This window comes from Quercus lobata, chromosome 11, assembly GCF_001633185.2.
Source record: "Quercus lobata isolate SW786 chromosome 11, ValleyOak3.0 Primary Assembly, whole genome shotgun sequence".
Taxonomy (NCBI): domain Eukaryota; kingdom Viridiplantae; phylum Streptophyta; class Magnoliopsida; order Fagales; family Fagaceae; genus Quercus; species Quercus lobata.
The window spans coordinates 6856896-6880990 of record NC_044914.1 but is presented as its reverse complement, the minus strand read 5'-3'; the positions used below and the strand labels follow the sequence as shown (position 1 = coordinate 6880990).

The 24095-nt window shown below is 34.3% G+C and overlaps 1 protein-coding gene across 2 annotated transcripts; it reads left to right on the top strand.

The window, feature by feature from the left end:
• The first annotated feature begins 621 nt into the window (after positions 1-621).
• LOC115967871 (cyclic nucleotide-gated ion channel 1-like) lies at positions 622-20486 on the top strand. Of its 2 annotated transcripts, XM_031087024.1 has the most exons (9): positions 622-805; positions 955-1071; positions 1244-1421; positions 2977-3421; positions 4663-4875; positions 7169-7455; positions 9996-10107; positions 18760-19035; positions 19682-20486. In XM_031087024.1, the coding sequence occupies exons 3-9, from the start codon at positions 1384-1386 to the stop codon at positions 20189-20191; spliced, it is 1881 nt and encodes a 626-aa protein (XP_030942884.1). In that variant the 5' UTR covers positions 622-805; positions 955-1071; positions 1244-1383; the 3' UTR covers positions 20192-20486. The 2 variants fall into 2 exon arrangements, with proteins under 2 accessions (XP_030942884.1, XP_030942883.1); XM_031087023.1 differs by lacking the exon at positions 955-1071.
• The last annotated feature ends 3609 nt before the right edge of the window (positions 20487-24095 follow it).

Below are 24095 nucleotides of genomic sequence, written 5' to 3'. Positions count from 1 at the left end.
TCTAATGGGATTTTCTCTCTGCTTCACCTATTATTATATATATAAATTAACGACCAGTTGAAAAATATTTCAATTACTTTATGTCCGGGTGGCAAGTTCCACCCCATTCTTTCCTTGCTTACCCCACAGTAGTACAGTTACCTAAGCTCCCTAGTAATTAGAAGTTGCAGCACTTTGACTGAAATAGAAGAAAATGAACCGAATCAAACCAAACAGTTCAACTTCTAAAAGTAAAAAACTGACTGACTTACTGACTGACTGACCCGTCAAGAGAAATGACAAGCATTGGTCTGAGTGCCTCACCGGTTCCTCCTTGTCCTGTAAACATTTTTTTTATAGATCAAACACATTAAAGTTCATTTTGAGAAGATAAGATAACGATGGTAGCGTCGGTATAATAAAAAGTTTTGAGTTTTTACACAAATAATAATTAGGTCTATACTTGGATTCTAGTTAGGGCCAGCTTCTTGTGTGAGCTAAAATGATCTCAACTCTGCTCGTTAGTGTCGGTATGTCAGTGAAACGTACCTTCTCATCCAAGACCGGAAAAATATCCACTCAAAGAATCTGAACTTATGTTGTCGGTAGCTGAACAAACGACAATATTAGAATACTTGAGGGATTGACCATTGTGAATGGCTCTCAAACTTCACACTCTGTTTAAGAGCAAGCTAGGAATTGCTCTTGCTTATTACTTGCATCTGCTCTGCCTCTGCGCACTCTTAAACTCCCCATAACAAAGCCAACTTCTGCCACTTTATGCATTGCTCCACCTTCTAAAATGCGTGCGACTTGAGTTTGTCAGGTTCGATTTACGTTTTATATAAATTCACATTCTCTTCTACTCTATGGGGATTTATATTTAGAGGTTAGAACTACTTATTGTTATGTTTATTATTGTTACATACTCTGAACAATTAAGCTAAGGAGAAAATCTTCCGTCCAAAGTTTCAGACTCTAGTACATTATGAGATGCATGATATGAACACGAATCCGAAACGTGTCAGATCCAGTGGCCTGAAGTACTGGACTCAGGCCAAAACCAAGTCAATAGTTGTGAATCTTGTGACTGTGAGTTGAATGGTTCAAGAAAATCTTCTTATTTCTTCCAAGGAAAAAAAAAAAAATGAAAAAGCCTTAAGGTGCACACCTGTAAGGTCATGGGAAGTTGCATTTGAGATAAATGAAAATTGGTAGTATGTCACTATTTTTCTAAGCACAAATATGTTTTCCAATTTTCCAGGGATCAAAATCCAGAGTTTTCTGGTAAAGTTCGCAGGGTCCAGACACAGTTTAAAGTTTGATTCTTCATTTTGGACATTGAATCATCGGTAAGCATTAGTTAAGAGTCATCAGAATATCCAGATTCTCAAAAAAGCAATTATGAGTTATCTTTGCAATCGGCAAGGGAATAGTGCAAGGTTAGTTCGTTTTGCTTGACATTATTATTATTATTATTATTATTATTCAGGGTAAATTCTACAATCATATTTTGAGATTTGGGTTAATGCTAACTAGATCCAAGATTTTTTAAATCTAGCTAATTTTGTCTCTAAAGCTAATTTATTTCCTTAAAAGTTAGTTATTTTTTCTCAACTGATTTCAGGATTAAATTGGTTTTAGGGGTCAAATTAGTTAGTTTTGAAAAATCTTATACCTAAATGATATTAGTCCAAATCTTGAGGGGTATGAATGGAATTTATCCTATTATTTATTTTGGTAATACAAGTTTATTTTTTTTATTTTTTATATGTACAGTTGTTTAAATTTTTGATAAATTTGTTTAAGGGTAATTTAGGAAACTTATAATTTATTTTTAAAGAAATAAGACATTTAATGATAATTTCCTAAATAGTTGGGATTCCTAAGTGGGCTAAACAATTTGAGATGAAGGGTAACATTTATCTTTTCTTGCCATAGCCTAAGGAGTCGTTTGTTAAAAAAAAAAAAAAAAAAAAAAAAACCTTTTTTTTGGGTGTTTGAAATACTAAAAAAAGTAGGTCAAGGCAAAGTCATTTTTCAAAGACCCAAAAAAAAAAAAAAAAAAAAAAAAAAACCTCTCATTAAGGCATAAAACATTTATAGCCATTTTTGAACTCAAGAAAACATAAACCTCAAAAAATATACGTAAAAAAACCCCAAAAATTGTCATACCAAAATACCTTCAGAATCTCTATACATTGTTTTTTTTTTTTCCTTCGAGACAGTTACTTCAAATTACATATTGTAAAAAAAGCAAGAGAAAATCATATCTTGCTAAACTATTTCATGTATTGCAGTGTAATTGGAACAATGCTAAGACCACAAAAAATAGAACCGCTTTGGGTGGTGGGTCCAAACCTCCATGTAATTTAGGAAAATGTTAAAAGTTTTACGAATTTTACTACATAAGTCTTATAAATTGATGTGACAATGAATGTGATTGGTGGGTTTCAATTATCTCATAACTGAATATTTGAATTGTTTCTTTGTGAATGGTGACACATTTGTTTATAAGATCAATGTAGTAAAACTTGTAATATCGAACGACTGATAGCATTACTCATAAATTTTTGCAATACAAACTTTCAAATAGACTAGATAAATACTAACTTCTTATAATCTACTATTAAAACTCTATCCTAATCCTACTCTAATTGAATTTATTTGATCAATCAACTATTATTACTAATGAGTTCAGGTTGGGTCTAGTGTCCTGTGTACTAGACTTGATAGGATGACACTCGATAAGATGCTACCATGTGGTAGCATTCTATAGGGTCCAATGCACAGGACATACTGAATCAGATTAAGATAAGGTGTGGTACTAACTACAAAGCAACTTTCAATCTCAACTGAATAAAAAAAAAGTTAAAAAATGGAAGCAGCAAAAATGTTTTTGAGAGGGAAGCGATTAATTGCACTAGGGGACCTAAGCCTCCCCTAGCAAAATTACAATTGTTTTCCCTAATTTTATATTTGTGGTGTTTTATTCAGGAAGGGCGACATTGAGGGGCAGCGGCAAGTTCTTAAGAATGGTGGACTTGATTCAGTGAAAGAAAAAAAAACTTTGAAGACATATATTCTTGATATTCTTGACCCGAGGGAGAAATTCCTTAAAAGATGGAGGGTAGGATTTGTATTGTCATGTATGACTGCAGTAGCAGTGGATCCATTGTTCTTTTACCTTCCTGTGATCGATCGAAAGAATAAGTGCATTGGGTTTGACGGTAGATTGTGGAAAACAACTCTCGTTTTGCGATCTTTCTTCGATATCATTCACCTACTGCATATTATATTGCAATTTCGCACTGGTTTTATTGACGAGGAACTTCGAAAACTGGCAAAACCTGAGTTAAATACAAATGCTTGGAAAATAGCTCAGAAATATTTGTGGCCTCGGTTCATTCTCGACATTCTAACTATTCTTCCCATCCCACAGGTAAGGGGGACATCAGTTAATATTTTATATTAAATGTACTATTCTTATCTTTTAATATGACTAATTCACTTTATGGGGTTAAGTTTATGTTAATCCATAATTTTTTTTAGAAATTCCAAAATTAGTACAATTTGACTCTAATTACAAAGTGATGTAACGAGGAATATAATTGAGGATACTTCAATGAGAAAATAAATGAGTATTTGAATTACTTTTTATGATGTGTGCAAAATTGTGACATCAATTTTTGATACTCATACAGTAAAATTTGTAAATAAAACCTATGTTTGTAATACTAAGCAGTCAAAGTTGAATAGTGTCAAATCTTTGTTTGTAAATAAGCTCTTTTTTTTTTTTTTTCAAAAGCTTTATAGTTTAACTGTCATCTCCTGACATTTATAATGGAGATTTCCAAAGTTTAAATCCACCATCTTTCATTGTAACTATCAAATTAAAATTTTATTTTATTTTATTCTTATTTGACAATATTAATTAGCTTTTTAGTTAACAAAATATTGGAAATATAATCTAGTAATAAATATAACATTTAATTTATTTGTTGATTATACTCAAGTATAGCATTTGATTTTTCAAATAAAAAAATTGTCAAAACTAGGTTTCACAATAAAGTAGATGAAAGTTTTCTAATTGGCTCTTAAATTTTGTACATTTAAAGGGAAATTACCCCAAAACTCAATATAAAATCAATCGTAAGTGATTTTTGAGGATTAAAAATTATTGAGTTTTACTTTAATTGATGATTAAGTTGACAGGTATTAAAAAATAATTCTTTTATGTTGTTCCTTATATTTTTATTTTGTCAACAATTAGTAAATGCTAGTTTACATTTCCGTTTTCTTCTTCTTCTTCTTTAAAAAAAAAAAAAAAATAGTTTACATTTTTCTGTATTAATTTAGTGTTGAATCTTAGGGCCTGTTTGGATTGAGGGGAGAGGGAGGGAGAGTGAAAGGGAGTGGAGTAGAGTAGAGTTAGTTAAAAATAAGTTAATTTTGTGTCAATTCTACTCTATTCCCCCTCAATCCAAACGGACTATTAATCTATTTCTTATTTTAAAATTTTTTTAATAAAAAAATGGACTCAAAATTTTTCCCCCTTAAAGATTAAATCCTAGTTTAATTTCCACTACACCCATAAATCACTAGTTTCTTTAAATTATCATTGTCCTACACATGGATTTTGTCCATTCGCTCTAAACACGAAATTTTTTGTAATCTATTCAGGTGGCAATTCGAATTATTATTTCAGAAATGAGAGGCACAGAATCTACACATAAAGTAAAATTCTTGAACGCTGTTGTTCTCTTCCAAAATGTGCCAAGAGTTTATCAAATCTACCTATCCTGGAGGAAACTAATAACAAATGACAAGAAATTTGATAGAATCTTACGGGTCAAAGCTCCATTGAATTTCATTCTATACATCCTCGCTGGACATGTAAGTTTGATTACAGAGTAATTTCATATTCATTAATAGTGTGTATTTGGATGGCAGGACTGGACATATGGATTTGGATTTAGGTAACTAAAATCTAAATACCAAATTTGGATGGTTTAAAAAAGGTCAAGGATTTGGATTTGACAAATATAATCTACCAAGAATTTTAAACCTTTAAAATTCTTGAATTTGAAATGATATCTAAAATCAATGGATTTGAAATCATGGCATTTCAAATCTATTGATTTAAAATCCAAATCCAATTCCAAATCTAAGTTTCCAATTGCAACATAAATTTATTCTTGACAAGTTTTGATATTTTATCAATATCCTGTTGGCTTTGATAAACATTCATTTCAAATGAACCAACATACCAAAAAAAAAAAAAAATTTATATATATATAGATTCCAAAGGTTTCATGTTATCAACTTGTGGCTAGTTTCGATTCCGACCAAATTTACTCAGCTCCCCTCTACTCTCCCCTCATCTTCCTCTATCTAAATTAGCCTTGGGTGATAATCCTACTATCCTACATTACTTTTTGGACAAAATTTAGCTACAAAATTGGTTATAACCTAAGGATATGTGTGTTTGGAGATGAAATAGGGTGGATGGAAAACTATGGAGAGAAAAGGAAGAAAAACTTTTTTGAAAAGTGTTTGGTTGGGTAGGAAGGATGGAAAATAAATGGTGGGGTCCGGATTTTTTCTCCCCCGTCTCACCAAAATGTTTTTTTCCCAAAATGGAGAGAAAATTGAGTGGAGATGGATTTTTTTTTGATTGACAAAAAGGCTCATGTGCATGTGCAAATGGGCTTCTTTATGGCCTGTTTGGAAGTTTAGAGAGGGAGGAGAGTAGAGGGGAATGGTTTCCCTCCATATTATTTGGATGTTTTTAAAATTAGTAAAAAGTAAGGGAGTAATTAGTTCTTCCCCTTATTTGAATGTTTTAAAAATTAGGATGGAGAGGAGAGGAAATAATTAAAATAGACAAATTTACCCTTATTTGAAAATAGACTTACAACATTGGTCCATTATTAATTTAGAAAAGGTAAATTGAAAAATTTATCTAGTCAATAATTTATCTACTTTACTCTCTCTCCAAATCTCTCAAATTTAGGGGAATTAAAAATGAGGGGTTAGAGGTGGTTGAAACCCTTCCAAACCCCTCCAAACTCCTCCCCCTCTTTCTTTAAAAAACTTCCAAATAAGGTAATTGAATTACTCTCCCTCCCTCTACTTTACTCACCCTCTTTTTTTAAACTTCCAAACAGGTCATTAAGTTGCCTTTATTTTTTTTTCTTCTCCCTTAGCCAGTAATGTTGCCTTGTTGCATTTTTTTTTTTTTGTTTTGTTTTTCTTCGCGGTAGTAACATTGCCCTTTTTTTTCTTTTTGATTTTTAGGGCTTGGGCGTGATAGTTTTTTTTTTTTTTTTTTTTTTTTTTTTTTTTTTTTTTTTTTTTAACTAGATGTGATTTTTTTTTTGGACATGGTTTTTATTTTTTTAATAAATTTGGCTGCTTACTCTTTTTTTGTGGTTATTTATCAATTTTTTGTTTTAATTGGGCATCATTCTTTAATAAGGGTATATAAGTAAATTTATTCAAACTCATTTTTTTCATCACTCCACTTTTCCACTCCTAACCAAACAAAAAAGAGAAAATAAAATCTTTTCTATCCTCCCACACCAATTTCTATCCTCCTACTTTTCCACCTCTTCAATTAAACGGACCCTCAGACTATAATCTTACTCAATACAATAAACATTACTACATATTTTGAAAATTTAACTGTTGAATTGCGTGTTTTTTACATTCTTAATACACATGTTAAATTTTGTGTCAATCGGATAATATGTACTATATGATCTATAATGTTATATTTTATACATAATTTTAAGGTACAAAAATTTACAATTTAAACAATTTATTGATGACAAAGTTATTGATCTTTAAGTTTTTAGAAATTTTGCAAAGATGGAAGATATAAGAAAAAGATATAATCTAATAGTAATTTGTTAAAATTCACCTCCAATAAAAAAAAATATTGAGTAATGGTTTATTTCTAATACCTTTCTTTTGAGAGGTAAGTTAGTTAAGTTAGAACAGGGAAAATCTAGTGTACTAACAGGTCTAATACCTTTCTTATAATCTTTTAAAGATATTAAGAAGTTTCATCGTGTCTACAGTTATTTTTTTCTCTTATTATTATTGCTCACAATTAATAATAATTGGTTAGGATATCTTCATTATAGTTTATTAATGTTTAATTAATGATTTTGTGGTCTTTTAGGTATTGGGAGCGTTTTGGTATTTTTTCTCTACTCAACGACTAGCAGCTTGCTGGCACGTAGCGTGTGATAGTAATCGTACTAGATGTGATGGAACTTCTTTTAACTGTGATCGCAGTCCTAGAGATCTCTCTTTTATAAATGATATTTGCCGAATAAATGTCCCAAATAAAACGTCGACCTTTGACTTTGGAATATTTCTTCCAGCCCTTGAGTCTGGTGTCTTAGAATCGCCAGATTTTCCACAAAAATTATTTTTCAGTTTCTGGTGGGGCATGCGAAATCTGAGGTTTGCACATATTAGACTTTTATTTTTCTATGTTTAATCTATTCTTAAATTTGATGTTTGTGACTATAACAATTAATTTCTCGTCGTTTAAATTTTTCAAGAACATAATTCCTCGTCACACATTTGTTAATCCACCAATTTCCACTCTCTTCTCTAATGAACTTTTGTTTTAATATAAAAGAAGTGTTGAACTATGCAATCTAATTTGAAGGAATTTTCTTCCGATCTTTCTCTAATTTGGTTTGAAGGAAGGAGTTAGGCTTAGGTCAATGCTTGCTGGGATGATGGCACGCGACCAAAAATGAACATATGTCACCATTATAACGGGTCTAATAGACCCAAGCTTTGCATTTTAGGAAAACCTTATCTTGAACCATGTGTTATTTATCGAGTCAAATCCTAATTAGCAATCCATTTATATTATATTATATTATATATATATATATATATATATATATATAAAACCATCCCCCTTCATCGTCAAACTCTTCCCTGTCTCCTTGATTTTAACCTTCCATTCCACGCACCCTTTATTAAATTGCCACCAAATTTCTCATGGGGTTTCTTTTACACACCCAAAATTCTTTGGCTTAGTCGTTAAGAGCATTCACATTCAAAATGCTATTTTAGCATCTCAATACCGAATAAAGTGCATACATTCGGTTGGTTATATCCAAAAATTTTTAGGAACAAGCTACAGGAAACTGCTATCAATAGTACTTACTATAGCAACAAGTTGAACGTTTAACCCCATTGTTTATTCAATTCTATCTCTTTCCTTCAATTAAAAAATGACAAAATTTGGTTAAAAACTTAGTTGTATTCTAAGGCTAAAACTTTAACTCCCACTAAAAAAATAAACATTGCTATATATTCTGAAAATCTATCCGTTGGATTGTATGTTCTTATGTTTTTAACATATATATTAAATTTCATGTCAATCAGATGTTATTTACCATATAATTCATAAACTTATTTTTTTTATGCATAATTTTAGATTAGAAAAACTTGAAATTTAAACATTTGATTGATGGCATAACTAATTGATCTTTGATTTTTGATTTTCTGGAAATTTTGCAAGCATAGAGAATAAAAGAAGAAAATGGATCTAATGGTGGATTTGTTAAAATTCACATCCAATAAAAAGATATTAAGTGGAATTGTAACTTTAGGCTACAACCTAGTTTGCAACCAAACTTTATCCGTTAAAAAAACACTCTCTTCTCACTGTCCCCAACGTCTCTCTCTCTCTCTCTCTCTCTCTCTCTCTCTCTCTCTCTCTCTCTCTCTCTCTCTCTCTCTCTCTCTCTCTCTCTCTCGTTGGGTCATGGTGGTAATGGCTTGGGATTGATTTTGGAATAGGCCACAGTGGGTTCATGGGTTTGTGGTTGGGTTGATTTTGGAATGGCTTTTGCTGAGGAAGGTGTTTCTTGTTGGTGGGTTGTGGATGGGTTTTTTCTTGGGTTATGGGTTATAGTGGTGGTTGGGTGGCTAGTTGCTATGGGTTTTGTGGTTGATCGTGGGTTGTTTTGATTCTCAATTTGGAGTTTGTGCCTAGTTGTGCTGTAGGTTGAGGAAGACAGATTGAGAGGTGGGGAAGAGAGAATAAAGAGGCAGATTGGAGAAACTAACCGTTTCTTTTCATTTTTTGTTTTATACATATTATTTTAATGGATTGCGTGTTAAAGTAGTTGAAATTATTTTTATTATTTTAATGTGTTGAATGTTAAAATAGAAGACGAGATATAGTGTGAGTTATGAAATGGTGGTAAAATAAATAAAATAATTTTTTGAAGTGCTAGCTAAATTTTATAGATGTTCGGATCTAAATTCTCTGATGGGACCAGTTGGGCTAGTTCCACTATAAGTATCAATAATGCCAAAGAGGCCGTACATAAATCTTAGGGCATTTGGAGTTCCTGAATTCTGGTCGCATTCCACGAGTGCATGAGAATCTTTGGATTGCGAATGGAGTTTGGGTTTTTTCTCGGGACTCACTTTGTAGATTTGGTTACAACCTTGCCATGAGAAAAAAACAAAAAAAAAAAAATAGAAAAAGAAAATGTAAAATGAGTTTTATTTAATTCAGGTTGCAAATTATTTAAAGTGAACTAGGGAGGACCAATATCGCTGTTGACATAGGAGTTGGGGATAGTGGTGGTGGTTATGGAGTCAATGACAGTAATAGGGAAGGGGAAGGTTTTTTTTTTTTTTTTTTTTTTTTTTTTTTTTTTTAATGTTTAATGTTTTTATGTTCTTTTTTTTTTTATATTACTAGTCTAGTGATTAGGATCCTACTTAATAAATTATAACACATGGCACAATATTGTTAGATAAGAGGATCATCAGGTATTGCTTACGTGGTCCTCTGGGAGGACCGAAGGCCATAAACTAATGATCTTGAACGCCCAAGTGTAGATTTTCACATCTCCTTCTAACGGCTTGGTTTCCCCTAAAATTTGTCTATTTTATTTTATGCATTGTAGTTATAAAGTTTTGAGATTAGTATCTTAGACATTATATTTGTGCCATTTTTGCAGTTCTCTTGGTGAAAACCTCCAAACAAGTAACTATATATGGGAAAACTGCTTTGCACTTTCTATTTCCATGTTTGGCTTGATTCTATTTCTATATTTCTTGGGAAATTTGCAGGTGAGTACCCAATTCTCTTCTTTTTTTCTTCTTTTCTTTCTAAAAAAAGTTTAAGCATCGTAGTTACATGTGAAATTATTCATTACATCTAATGTATTACACCTTTCTCTTATAGGAAAGTAAACTCTAATTGGTGTGGGTTCAATAGATAAAACCCATGTTTATGTGGAGAGGTTTGTAATGCACTAGGTACATAATGTACTGAATGAAGAAGTGAGAGTGCGATTTCTAGATAGGAATGACACATAAATAATTTAATAAGTTATATGTTAATAATCATATTATTTTTAGTAGTATTATTACATTGATACAAATTTTTATTTTTTATTTTATAAATTTGATTGTTACAATAGGGTAAGTGAAAGTTGTACATTAGATGTTTCTGTTGAAAACACCAGAAATAATTTATCATTTCAAGATTATAGTTCTGTTATTAGGGGTTGGATAATCAAATAAGAATATGACAGATTGTTAGGTTAGTCTTTAAATAAATCTTATCTACTTATAAGAGATAGTGATTTGGTTTTCTTTGATTTTGAATGTTACTTTATCTTGTAAAGCTATATATGTGTGTGTGTGTGTATTTGTGTTCATTAATAAAGGATGTTTGAAAAATATGATTATTGAGTGAGTTTTCACTTTGGAGGTATGTACTCCCAAGTAGTCCATTTACCAATTTGGAGGTCTTTGGTTCCCTCAAAGCAATTAGCACAAAAATTGGGAGGGAAGCAATCAACACAAAAATTGGGTCCTCATCACTCACTTAGGAGAGCCTTGCAATCATTAACCAAAGAAGAAAGCCTAGTGGTAGTTGAAAGACAGCCCGATACCAGATCAGCAACTCTAGCAAAAGTTTTAACTATCATAGCTTGTAGTTGAAGTTTTTATTTTATTTATTTTTAATGAGAAGAAATATTGTAACTTTATTGAAAACTAAACATCCAAATCAGCTAAGACTACAGCATTAAGATGTGAAGAAAAACTCTCAATCCACACCGACAAATCACTGATATGTCTAGCATAGCTAGCAAGATTGTGAGCTACAAAATTACTTTGTCTCTTAACATAAGAAACACTGAAAACAACAAAGGATTTTGCTAAAAACTTCGCCTCTTCAATCAAATGAACATAAGAAGCAAAAGAAGGTTCATCATTTTTAAAGGTATTCATAATTTTCTTTGAATCTCCTTCAAGAATAATAGATGAAAACCCCAATTCTTGTGCAAAAACTACAGCTCTGACTGCTACCATAGCCTCAACTTCATTAACTAATGTGGGTAGATTGCACCTCTCTGTCATGGAAGCCATAACCTGTCCCAAACAGTTTCGGATCACAACCCCAACACCAGCCTTCCTATCCTCATTAAACACAACACCGTCAAAATTAACTTTGAAAAGTGGCCGAGGTGGAGGAATCAAACGAACTCTGGCTAGACTGCGGGAAATGGAGCAACACTTGGGGCGATTTCTAGTAAAATCTTCATAAGCAGCAACTGCAGTAGGCCTCACCTAACCAATGGGGAATGATTTATTGCTTGTTCACAGCAAGTTCCTCCTGTACCAGATTGTCCACACCAAAACATTGAAGAGATCTTGGTTCTTTCCTCTATCAATAACATGCATAACTAGGTCCCCAAACCAAGAGAAAGATGTTGAACTTTGAAAATTCCACATTGAGTCTGAATCCCAGATTGGTGAAAGACAAGGACAACTCCAAAGAGCATGCAAAGTATCTTCTGAAGATTGATGGCAATGATCACAAATGTCTTCAAGGATGAATAGATTTTGTTTATATGGGATAGAGTTTTTGCAAGCTCGCCATAATAAATTATTGACCTTTGAGCATTTACGGCAGTGAAGGAAAAATTTTAGCTATTTAGCTATACAAAAAGTCATTTTATCTATTTTACCTATACATATGTTGCAGCAGTGGATCTATTTTAGTTTTCAATACAATAAAATAATATAAACACCACAATAAAATATTATAACTACTACAATAAAATAATAAATCCCATTACCCAAAAAAACCAACCACAACCACAACCACAACCCCCTTTACCATCAGCCACTACCACAACCACTACCAACACCACCACCACCACCAGGAAGAAAAAAAAAACAAAAAACCAAATCACCAATCTTTTTCCATTGCCACAACCACCACCAACACCACCAGCACCAGCACCAGCAGTCCACAGCAGGGAAAAAAAAAAAAAAAAACCCAAATCTCCAATCTTTTTCTCAGCCACGGCCACAACCACAGCCACAACCACCACAACACCACCCACTAATCCACCACCACCACCACCACACCACCAGTCCACAGCAGAAAAAAAAAAAAAAAAAAAAAAAAAAAAAAAAAAAAACCCACCACGAGCAAGCACTCTGATCACGTCGGCGAGCTGGGTCGGCAGAAGGGGTAGATCGGTGGCTTGGGAGATCGGAGTTGAGAGGAACCCACCGCGAGCAAGCACTCCGATCATGTCGACGAGCTGGGTCGGCAGAAGGGGCGGATCGGTGACAGATCGGAGTTGAGAGAGTGAGAGGCCGAAGTGAGAGTTCGGAATGAGAGAGTGAGAGGCCGGAGTGAGAGAGAGAGTAATGTTTAGAGATGAGCAAGAGAGAAAGTGAATGAGAGAGAGAGAGGTATTATTTTAATCCACCGGTGATTAAATTTTTTTTTTTTTTTTTTTTTTGCTCCTCATGAACAGTGCACATATATTTTTAGATGTGCACTGTAGCAGTGGAGCTAAAATTTTTAGGTTTAGCTCCACTGCTAGAGCAACATTTTAGCAGCAGTGTAGCTATATTATAGCAATATTGCAATATAGCTACACTGCTGCAAATGCTCTCTGAACTGTCAAACCCTATATTTTCTTCCACTCCACTTTACTCGATGAAGACTCTCTTTGATCTAGGTCCGTGAACTCTTCAGCCAAAAACTTGTAACCAAATTTTATGGAGTATTGACCCGATTGATTAAAAGGCCAAATAAGTGTATCCTAAATCTGATTTCTGCAAAGAGGAATGGATAAAATAGAACTAACCTCGTGAGGCAAGAATAAATTATCTAGTTGAGTTAAATCCCAATGCTTGGTGAGCTGATCAATGAGATCAACTACATGAGCTGTGGATAACTCTTCAGATAAAGGAAATTGAAGCCGAGGTTGATCCCTAAAAGATAGCCACAAGTTAGATAGAATGTATTCCCCACTTCCCACCCTCCAACGGACTGATTTTTTAAGCACATCCCTACCCTTCAAAATACTTTTTCAAATATAAGACCCTGACGTAACTCCTTTGACTTCCAAAATGGAGCAATCGAAGAAGAATTTTGTCTTAAAACCCTATAAAATAGAGTCTTTATTATGCAATAACCGCCAGGCTTGCTTAGCTAGGAGAGCATCATTAAACATACCTAAATCTTTAAAATCCATACCACCTTCAATCTTAGGCTTGCACAATTCCTCCCATCCCACCCAGTGAATTTTCCTACCATCTCCTCATTGTCCTCACCAAAACCTCCTGATTAAATTCTCCAAATCATTACATAAACCCAATGGCAACTTGAAGCAACTCATAGAATAAGTTGGAATTGCTTGCACAACTACCTTAATCAAAATCTCTCTTCTTGTCTATGACAAAAGCTTTTCCTCCCATCCTTGCGACATCCTCCATACATGTTCTTTGATGTATTCAAAGTTGGCCTTCTTTTTCCTACCCACAAAAAAGGGCAAACCTAGATATTTCTCATATTGCTTTATCTATGTAACCTCAAGAGCTTCCTTAATTTGAGTCCTCCGATCTTTCGAGGTAGAATTTACTGAAGAAGATAATAGTCTTATTTCTATTAATCTGTTGAGCTGAACACCTCTCATAAACCCCCAAGATATCCAACACTTTCTAACATTCCTCAGGTGTAGATTTATAGAATAGAAAGCTGTTATTTGCAAATAAAAGATGGGTCAACTTTGAACTTCTTGAACTCAAAGACAATCCATGAATAATATCTTGTTGAGCCGTTTAAGAAATAAGATTGTGGAGCCCTTCAATGTATATGAGAAATAGGAAAGGTGAAAGAGGATCACTCTATCTAATACTCCTTGTTGGCTTGATAAAACCTTTTGGTTCCCCATTGACTAAAATAAAGTAAGAGACTGTTTCTGACACAAAGCATTACCAAAAAAAAAAATCCAATATTCATTGAACCCCTTCTTTCTCATTACAGACTCCAAGAAAGACCACTCCACTCTATCATAAACTTTACTCATATCCAGCTTCAGGGCCATAAAACCATCTTTGACTAAAATGTAATGTTGCATGCTAGGAAGAGTCTCAAAAGCCACCATGATGTTGTCAGAGATGAGACAGTTCTTGATTAAGGCACTTTGATGCTTAGTGGTGATAATCTTTGGTAGAATTCGCTTTAGTCTATTAGCCAAGACCTTAGAAAAAGTCTTAAGAACATTACAAAGACTTATAGATCTAAATTTAGAAACAAGTTCAAGCTTATTGACTTTCTGCATGAGAGTAATAAAAGTATGGTTGAGATGTTGAGGAAGGGAAGCAGAATTAAGAAAAGAAAGTACAAACTAAGTAACATCCATACCTACAAGATTCCAATAATTCTGATAGTAGAGCGGCAGCATACCATCAGGTCCTGAGCTCTTAGAGGTGTCATCTGTTTAAGATGCCATAAACTCATAATTAAGCTGTTCATTCATACTTGAGGTGACCACGCAAAGAAATTATGTTGATTGTTTCCTCTGGTTGACTTTTGCCCGTGGAGGAAAGCAAGATCTGGGAGTAATTAATGAGACAATCTGCCACTTCTTTTGAATCAGTGGTCCAATATCCTGAAGAATTTCTAATATCATCAATGTTATTTCTCCGAAACCTCTGAGTTCCTCTGCTATGAAATTATATTGAATTTTTATCTCCATGAACAGTCCATAATGACTGTGATCTTTGAAACCACATTCTATTCTCTTTATCAAGTAAGTCATTAACTTCACTTCTTAACTCCAACACCCGAAAATTTACCCCAGACACCAGTGCCTCCTTCTCGACCTGCTGAAGTTGTTTTCTCTTCAACTCCAAGTCCCTCCTTACATTCCCAAAACAACTTAGACTCCATTCACGTAAGGCTTTTCCACATTTATCAATTTTATGAACCACCAGAATACCAGGATCTGAGTGATCAATGTTGGTTCAAACAGTCTACCGTTTGTGAACAACCTTTATCAAGTTGTAATTGAAGTTGGTTGAATAAGTTCAACTCGTCTTTGGTGTCTCAAAGTTTGGCTGTAACGCTTGTGGAATATCTACAGCCCTTGAGAAGCCTGAAACTCAAATCCCTCTATGATCTTTAACTTCAACTATGTCACCAGCATTAACCAAACCTGAATTACCCAAAGAGGAACCACTGATATTTAATTTAACCCAATTATCTACTTGTTTGCACCACTCAACTTGCACTGTGGTTTTGTTTTTTTTTTTTTTTTTTTTTTGGTCTCTCACATGCAAAGTGGAAGAAATCCACTACTCACCTCAAAGACAATAGAAGGACTAGGAGCAGCCGAGCAGAGTTTTTGAACACACATCTATTTCTATGTAACCACAAGGCCCATATTCCCAAAGAGAAGACCAAGCTCCAAGGAGAACGATAGGAATGAAGAGTTAAATTAATGCTACGTGGGAAAAGGAGTTTAAAGAAAAGCATCAAGACAATTGTCCCCAAGGGAAAAGCCAAAATTGCCTTGCAAAGGGGCAATCCCTTAGGACATTGGTAATGGATCCAATTTAGAGCATCAGCATTGAAAAATGCTATCCTATACTATTATACCATCCCAAAAAACCACTTTATTACTTATATCATCCTATTTTATAATACCTCTCACATCGTAAAACTCTATTCTTATTAAAATATTATTATTTAATCTTTTTTTTATTATTTCTTTTTAACCAATTTTTTTTTCAGTTCTACTTTCCTAGGCTTTCCAACCCTTTTTTTTTTTTTTCCTCAGCCTCCCTCAACCTCCCTCAACCTCTAGCACCAGCTCCTCTCACAGAACCACACAGACCCATCAACAGAGCCACACACAAACCATCAAACTAGAGCCAACAACGGCCACCCGCCAACAACGGCCACCAAACCCCGGACCCAACCACCACCCACAACCCCTTTAAGCACCGGTCATAGCCAGAAAAAAAAAAAAAAAAAAAAAAAACAAGAACCAACACAGTGACCTACACACACAGCCACACACAAACCATCAAACTAAAGCCAACGACGGCCACCAAACCCCGGACCCACCACCACCCACAACCCCTTTAAGCACCGGTCATAGCTAAAAAAAAAAAAAAAAAAAAAAAAAAAACAGAGAACCAACACAGTGACCCACACACAGCCACACACAAACCCTCAAACCAAAGCCAACAACGGCCACCACACCCACCATCGATCTGAATCCACACCATCGATTTGAAACCCAGCCTATTCGAAACCCACCGGAGCAAACCCATTCAAAAAATATCATCACCGGAGCTACCAATGATCCACCCACTGATCAACAAATCTACTGTTTCAAACCGATCCACCCTCCGATCAACCCAACCGATCCACCCACCAAACCCAGCTCGACGATCAACAACACCCACCACACCCACGCCGTCACCCACGAGCCAAACACCGGACCCATAACCCAACCACGACCCAAACATCGGACCCACAATCCAACCACAACCCAAACACCGGACCCAACAGAGAAGGAAGAGAGAGCAGAGGTTGCGTTTGGGTCGGGTCCGTAGAGAGGAAAGAGCAGAGATGGAGAGAAGAGAAGGAAGAGAGAGAAAATAATTGTGGGCTGTGAGGAAAAAAACGGCCTGAATAAAATATATATATATATATATATTTTTTTTTAACATTGTGCTACAGTACAATTCTAAGTTTAGAATTGTACTGTAGCACTATTGCAAAATTTTTTGCAATATTATGGTTTAGCATTGTTTGATGCAAGTGATTTTGTCCTCTAAAATGTCAAAAATGCCTTAAATATGCCTTTAGCGTTTTTCAATGCTAGTGCTCTAAGCCCGCCTAATTTTATTACACAATGAAGTCACGTGGGTAGCACGTGGTTACTAACCAAAACAAGTAATTGTAACTAAAAACTGCAAGTAGTTTAACATGCACTTTATCTGATTCTTTTCGTTCTTCTCTTTGAGTTGGTCTCTGTTCTTGCTCTCTATATTTTGATACTCCCCTTAAGATGAGCTGCTGGTGAGCGAATATTCACTATGACAGTCAATTTCTATGTGTTTAGTTCTCTCATAGAACACAGGATATATTGGATCTAATGTGGAGATCAAATTGACTGTCACAAAATAACAAAGCTTCCCTTCAATTTAAATATCCTAGAGAAGATATAATATCCAAACTATGTCACAAGTAGCAATTGCCTTGGATCTATATTCAGCTTTTGCTGAAGATCTGAGACTGTTGGTTGCTTCTTAGACTTCCAAGACACTAAAGAATCTCAAATAAGATGCATTATCCAGTCACAGACATTCTTGTGTTTGGACACGAAGCCCGATTTGATTCTACAATGCCTTTTACATGAAGTTCTGCACTAGATGAGAAAAATACTCCTTTCAGTAGAATTTTGTGTGCTGCATTCAAATGAGGTTTCCTTGGTTTTGCCATATATTGGCCCAACTTATGAACATCAAAGGTGATATTTGGTCTGGTAATGGTCAAGTATAGCTGCCTTCCAACCAACATTCTATATATGCTTGTATTATCGAGAATTTCACCTTCATACGTACTAAGCTTAATGTTTTGTTCCATTGGAGTTTTGACAAGCTTGCAACAAACTGAACCTGCATCATTCAGTATCTCCAATGCATTACTTCCTTTGACAAAGAGTGATTCCTTTTAATCTTAAGTCACCCAAGTCCTTGAGCTTGAAGTTTTAATCCAACAACACATTATATTGATTCGCAGCTTCTTGATCATTACTGGCAATCAGACCATCATCCACATATGCTAAAAGAACAATGAAAGACTGTCCTTGTTGCCTAGTAAAGAGAGAGTAATCAGCTTTTGAATAAGTAAGGTCCAATTGGAGTAAAGTTGATAGAAAATTTGGAGAACCACTGCCTTGATGCCTGTTTCAGTCTATAAAGTGGCTTATTAAGTTTACAAATCATCTCCCCCTTACTGTGAAAGCCTTGTGGAAGAGCCATATAAACTTCTAAATCAATGAATCAATATTGAATATTAGAGATGCATGTCTGAGTCTCTGGAAAGCCAAGTACCAGTATCATCCATAAGGCTAACAATTTTATTCCTCCTTCTCCTAACCAAGGTAATGGTTTGGGAAAAAAAATTATTGAAATCTATAATTTCTACACCTTTGATAGAGGATTTGAAACCTAAGCCTCCTCACTTATCTTATTTTCTTTTTTCTTTTTTTATTTATTTTTCTACCACCTCCCCACCCCCCCACCCCCCCCCCCCCCCCCCAAAAAAAAAAACTAATCCAATGAATTGTTCTAGGCATTGAAAGTAATTATATTTTGATCTAACAACTATACAACTTACAAGGTGACATTTGTTAAAATTGAACTGACTTAGTAGAGGTGGGACAGATGTATATGCAGTGGACAAGATCAAAATCCATAAAAAAATGGGATAAGATACGCATGAAGATGAAGTCAAGTCAACGACAAAAACAACATAAGGGCATGATATCATGGATTTCCCAAAAGAATTTTGATAGTACAGCAAAAAGCCTGATTATGGAAAACATAAATCAGAGATATGAAGAAGGCGAAGACATTAATGTGGAGAACCTGGTCCCCGATCTTCCAACGGATCTTCAAACGAAAGTTAAGCGCCATATCTGCTTACAGATACTAAAGAATGTGAGTTTTATTACCTCTATAAATTTGCTAAATAACTGTATTATAAATTTCATTAATAATAATATGAGAAAAGAGAATAGTTTTATTAATAAATGATCGGTTTTATGATTACACAAGCAGGCTCAAGCAGCTCGCAAGGCTTATTTATTTTATTCTATCTATTTTTTTTTTTTTTTAATATGAATCAGATGAGATATTATTGAAATATTAATTCTTAGAGCTACATAATCTATACTTAACATTTATTTTTGGACATTGTTTAAGTGTGTGTTGTGTAGGTATGTGATGAGTCTCACATTTTAACTCTTTATAAATAATTATAAACAGTTTCAATCGTGACTAGTCATTTAGATGTGTAATGTAGATGTATTTATTAAGTATATTTATATTAAGGAAACAAGTTTTATAATAAAAAATAAAGGTAGAATAGTTAATAGAATTGTTGTGGATCTTGAAGATCCCATCATTCGGCTTTGGCTCACTCCATTGTCATCCCTCCCCAAAACTCATTGGCCCATTGTTTTCTAGTTAAATTTTTTTTAATAGATTTTATGGTAATTTGAAAGTAAGCATCTCTTCTTTTATTTATTTATTTATTAGTTAGGAAATAGATTTGTACTCCAGCTTATTTGTTTTTCTTGAGCAGCTAAAAATCATGAAAGATAATGGCTTGGATAAGCGTACACAACTGTTGCATAAGATTTGCGACTCTCTCCAGCCAAAGTTCTACAATGAGCATTGCTACATTGTCAACGAGGGAGACCCTATTGATGCATTATTCTTGATTACAAATGGCATTGTATGGACTTATACAAGCAATAATGGTGAAGGATCTGACTCTCGACATGCTAAGCGTCTTGAAAAAGGTCAGCACTTTGGAGGAAAACTTCTTGAATGGGTTTTGAAACCTACCTCCGACGACATGCGCAACCTATCCATACTTCCTGTTTCTTCAAAAACCCTCAAAACCCACACAAAAGTGGAAGCCTTCGCTCTAATGGCCCACGACTTCAAAAAAATAATGGAGTCTAAGTTCTCACTATTAGGACCCGAGGAATTGCAATCCAAGGCTGCAATTCGTGTACAACGAAGTTGGCGCCAGCATCGTGCAAAGACGTATGATGATGTTGTTCTACACAGGGCAGCTTCTCTTTGAAGAGCAGAGATGATTTTGATAAAGACAATGGAAACGGTGTCGTGTTGAATCCCATTTGTCAGGTGCACCGTATCACTTAAAATCCTGAGTTTGCAATCAAGAGAAAAACGCTGTGTTTCATTTATTCAGTTATTTAGCTTTTGATTTCTGTTTTTCGCACGTGTAATAGGTGGTTAAGTTGTTAAGCCTGTTGTAACAGAATCTCCACCTTTTTAGCTTAGCTTTCTCTCTCCTCTGTGATTATATAAACAGAGCTGGACTCAATGATTTAATTAGCAAGCCATTTTATGCAATAGTAGAAATCTTTCTATTTAGAATTGTTCACTATTACAGTCTGTTGCTGCAATCAACCAAAGTGTTCGTGCTTCAAGAAAACGTCAGAATCAAGCAGTGCCGACACTGTTGCTGTAAATCAATAGTTGGTTTTGATGTCTAATTACATGTATTAAGTTAGTTTTGATGGATCGGTTAGTATTTTTTTAGCCATACAGCTGCTACTTTGTTTGGATTCTGGGTAGGTGCACCATTCTGAATATGATAAAGGTAGATTTAGAAAAAAGAATAATATGTGAAATAATAAACTCTTTAGGGTAACATTAAATAAGGATTCTGCGTAAACCTTTATCTTGTAAGCATTAACACATGCGATGCATATCTAATCTTATTTCATACGGATTGAGATCTTCTAGAGTTCCTAGGGTACTCTATCATGTAGAGTTCTTTTAATCTGAACCTTTCATTTATAATAAATGGTATAGATTTTGCCATATCATTAATCCACTAATAAATCAACAAAAATAATAATTTTATTAAATAACTACTCATAAATGATAGTTATTACCTTAAATGCAAATAGTGGCTATGACATTGCAGCATTAAATGCAAAAGAAATTTGCTTATTCAAAAAATTGATATGCACATAGACCAAGAAGCATATATATATATATATATATATATATATATATATAACACAACTTGATCCTTCAAAGATTCCATCTTTTCTAACATTTTCTTGCTGAAATCTAACTTGTAGACACAAAACAACTTTGTACGGTATGGACAAACCAAAGGTTGTGTGTCACTGGAACTGAGTAAGTAACAAAATTTCCATCAGAGCATTGGATGATCAAGAAGTCACTTGATGTCTTCACCAAATACAACTGATCATTGAAATTTTGTCCCTGGAAAATTTACTATCAACATGTTTTAGTAGTGTTTTAATTAGAAGGTTCAATGCTCTAGATTTTCGTGTTGTTCTCTAATCCTCCTTATATTTTGACTCAACTTCTAGTTGATGGGATAAGGCAATAATTATCATTTATGAGTAGTTATTTTTTAAACCATTATTTTAGGGGATTTGTTAGTGGATTAATGATATGGCAAAATCTAGACCATTTATTATAAATGAAAGATTCAAATTAAAAGAACTCTACATGGTAGAGTACCCTAGGAACTCTAGAAGATCTCAATCCTATTTCATACAATAGGATACCGTTATGCTTCATTCATTTTTTACTAGTGAAATGTATGGACACCATGATACATAGGGCATTTTTTTTTCCCACATTATAAAAGGTAAATTACACATACTAACCATGTGGTATACCCTTTTATAATATGAGACTACTTTGTAGTTTATTTTAAGACATCTACTTCCCTTGTAATTTGCTTTATGAGAATACATTTTTCTCTCTTGTATTTTTTTGTAAGAAATTTTTATCTCACTTTTGTAATTCGACATCTGTAAATATCTATAAAATTGAATATGTTTGACTAATAGTTGACTTCTACATGTTGTATTACATAAGTTTTAGAACCTCCACAATTTTCCTCCTCATTGCTATTTTCTTTTTAAATTTTAATATCCTATTTTTTTAAATCTATTCCTCTCCTCTATCTCATGCTTAAAAAATGCAAACCTCTCCCTCTACTCTCTCACTAATATTTGTCTCTATGTTTTTCTCATGGTTGCAAAGCCCTCTGTTAGGACATATATGATTCACTTGTTAGGAACATATGTCACTATTTTATGTAATTGGCTAATCTTTTGACAAAACGCACTTTACTTGTATTTGGGTAGATCTAGGATATGTTTAATACTTCAAGAAACTGTGTTTCAAGATTGAGTGTTGAAAACATGCAAGTCTGTCCAAGATTCAAGCTGAAGAAGTGCTATTTATTAAAGCTTGATAGCTAGCTCGATAGCTAGCTATCCATTGAGCTTAAGAAGCTGTTCCAGCCCCGTGACTCGACAGTTGCTCGACAACATCTCGACAGACAGGTTTCCGTCGAGATTTATGAAAAATAGAATTCTAGTTTTGTTTTGACTCTAATCCGGTTTTATGTGTTTGGGTTTTCTTTTCTCACAACCCTAGACATATAAAAAGATTATTTTAAGGGCTGTCAAAGTGTTCACAAGTTGCACAAGTGTTGAGCAAAGTTTGTTCAAACAAATTGTGACCGGAGATAGAATTTGCCCTAATTCATCGTTCTTGAAGAAGTTGCTGTATCTGTACACCGTAGGGTTTTGTAACCAAGTATCTTCTTGATCTTCATTGTTGGGATGAACTGAAGAACTTTGCAGCCAACAACTTTCTCTAGTTGGTGATTGAAGTCGCGTACTGGGATCCGCATAATTAGTTAGTCATATACTTGGGAGCCATGCATCGAAAGGAGAAATTGTCACTACAGAACAAATTCAATTGGGTATTAGGGTAAGGGTTCAACTATAGGTTGGTATAAGGTACTAATATTCCTTTACTTGTAACCGCTTGTTGTGATAATAGTGGAATTTCGAGAGTGGTGACCTGAAAATCACCCTGTATCTTCTTGATCTTCATCGTTGGGATGAACTAAAGAATTTTGCAGTCAACAACCTTCTCTAGTTGGTGATTGAAGTCATGTACTGGGATCCGCACAATTAGTTAGTCATATACTTGGGAGCCATGCATCGAAAGGAGAAATTGTCACTACAGAACAAGTCCAATTGGGTATTGGGGTAAGGGTTCAACTGTAGGTTGGTATAAGGCACTGAGATTCCTTTATTTGTAACCGCTTGTTGTGATAATAGTGGAATTTCGAGAGTGGTGATTTGAAAATCACCCTGTGGGGTTTTTACCGTGTAGGTTTTCCCTATTCTTAAACAAATCACGTGTCAAATTTATTTTCTACTGCATACTTAGTTTATTGGTGATTTGTTTGTGCTACCACACATTTGCATGTTAATTTAATTAATTAATAAACTTGGCTAATTAATCAATTAATTCATCACAATGGGTCAATTTGTTTTTGGCCTATCAAGTTCGGAATAGGAATACTTTGATTAGGTTTTAATTTTTGCTGTGTTGATCCATTGACCCCTGTTTGTCATGAATAGAGGACAGTCATTAATTATACCTCCTTTATTTGATGGCACTAACTATGCATACTAGAAAGTACACATGAGAGCTTTCTTGCAGTCTCTAGATTAAAAGGTGTGGCAAGTTGTAAAGATTGGCTGGACCAAGCCAAAGGAAGCACCGGCCGATTGGGATGATGCCAAGATCAAGGCAGCAAACTTCAACAGTAGAGCATTGAATGCTTTATTCAGTGCAGTCACCAATGAGGAGTTCAAGAAGATATCCTCTATTGAAACTACTAAGGAGGCATGGACCATCCTTTAGACAACCTATGGAGGAACTAAGGCTGTCAAGGACTCGAAACTTTAAAGGCTCACTACAAGCTTTGAAGAGATTAAGATGGAGGAGAATGAGTTGTTCGATGAGTTCTATGCCAAGCTCAAGGACATAGTGAACTTAGTCTTTAATCTTGGGGAAATCATTCCTAAACCCAAGATTGTGAGGAAAGTACTCAGATCTTTGCCCAAGAGATTCCATGCCAAGATTATGGCAATCAAGGAATCAAA

Coding starts and splice junctions, on each gene's coding strand:
- LOC115967871 (XM_031087023.1), top strand. CDS start 1,384: ATGAGTTATCTTTGCAATCGGCAAGGGAATAGTGCAAG. Junction 1,422..2,976: donor CGGCAAGGGAATAGTGCAAG/GTTAGTTCGTTT, acceptor TGTTTTATTCAG/GAAGGGCGACATTGAGGGGC. Junction 4,876..7,168: donor TATACATCCTCGCTGGACAT/GTAAGTTTGATT, acceptor GTGGTCTTTTAG/GTATTGGGAGCGTTTTGGTA.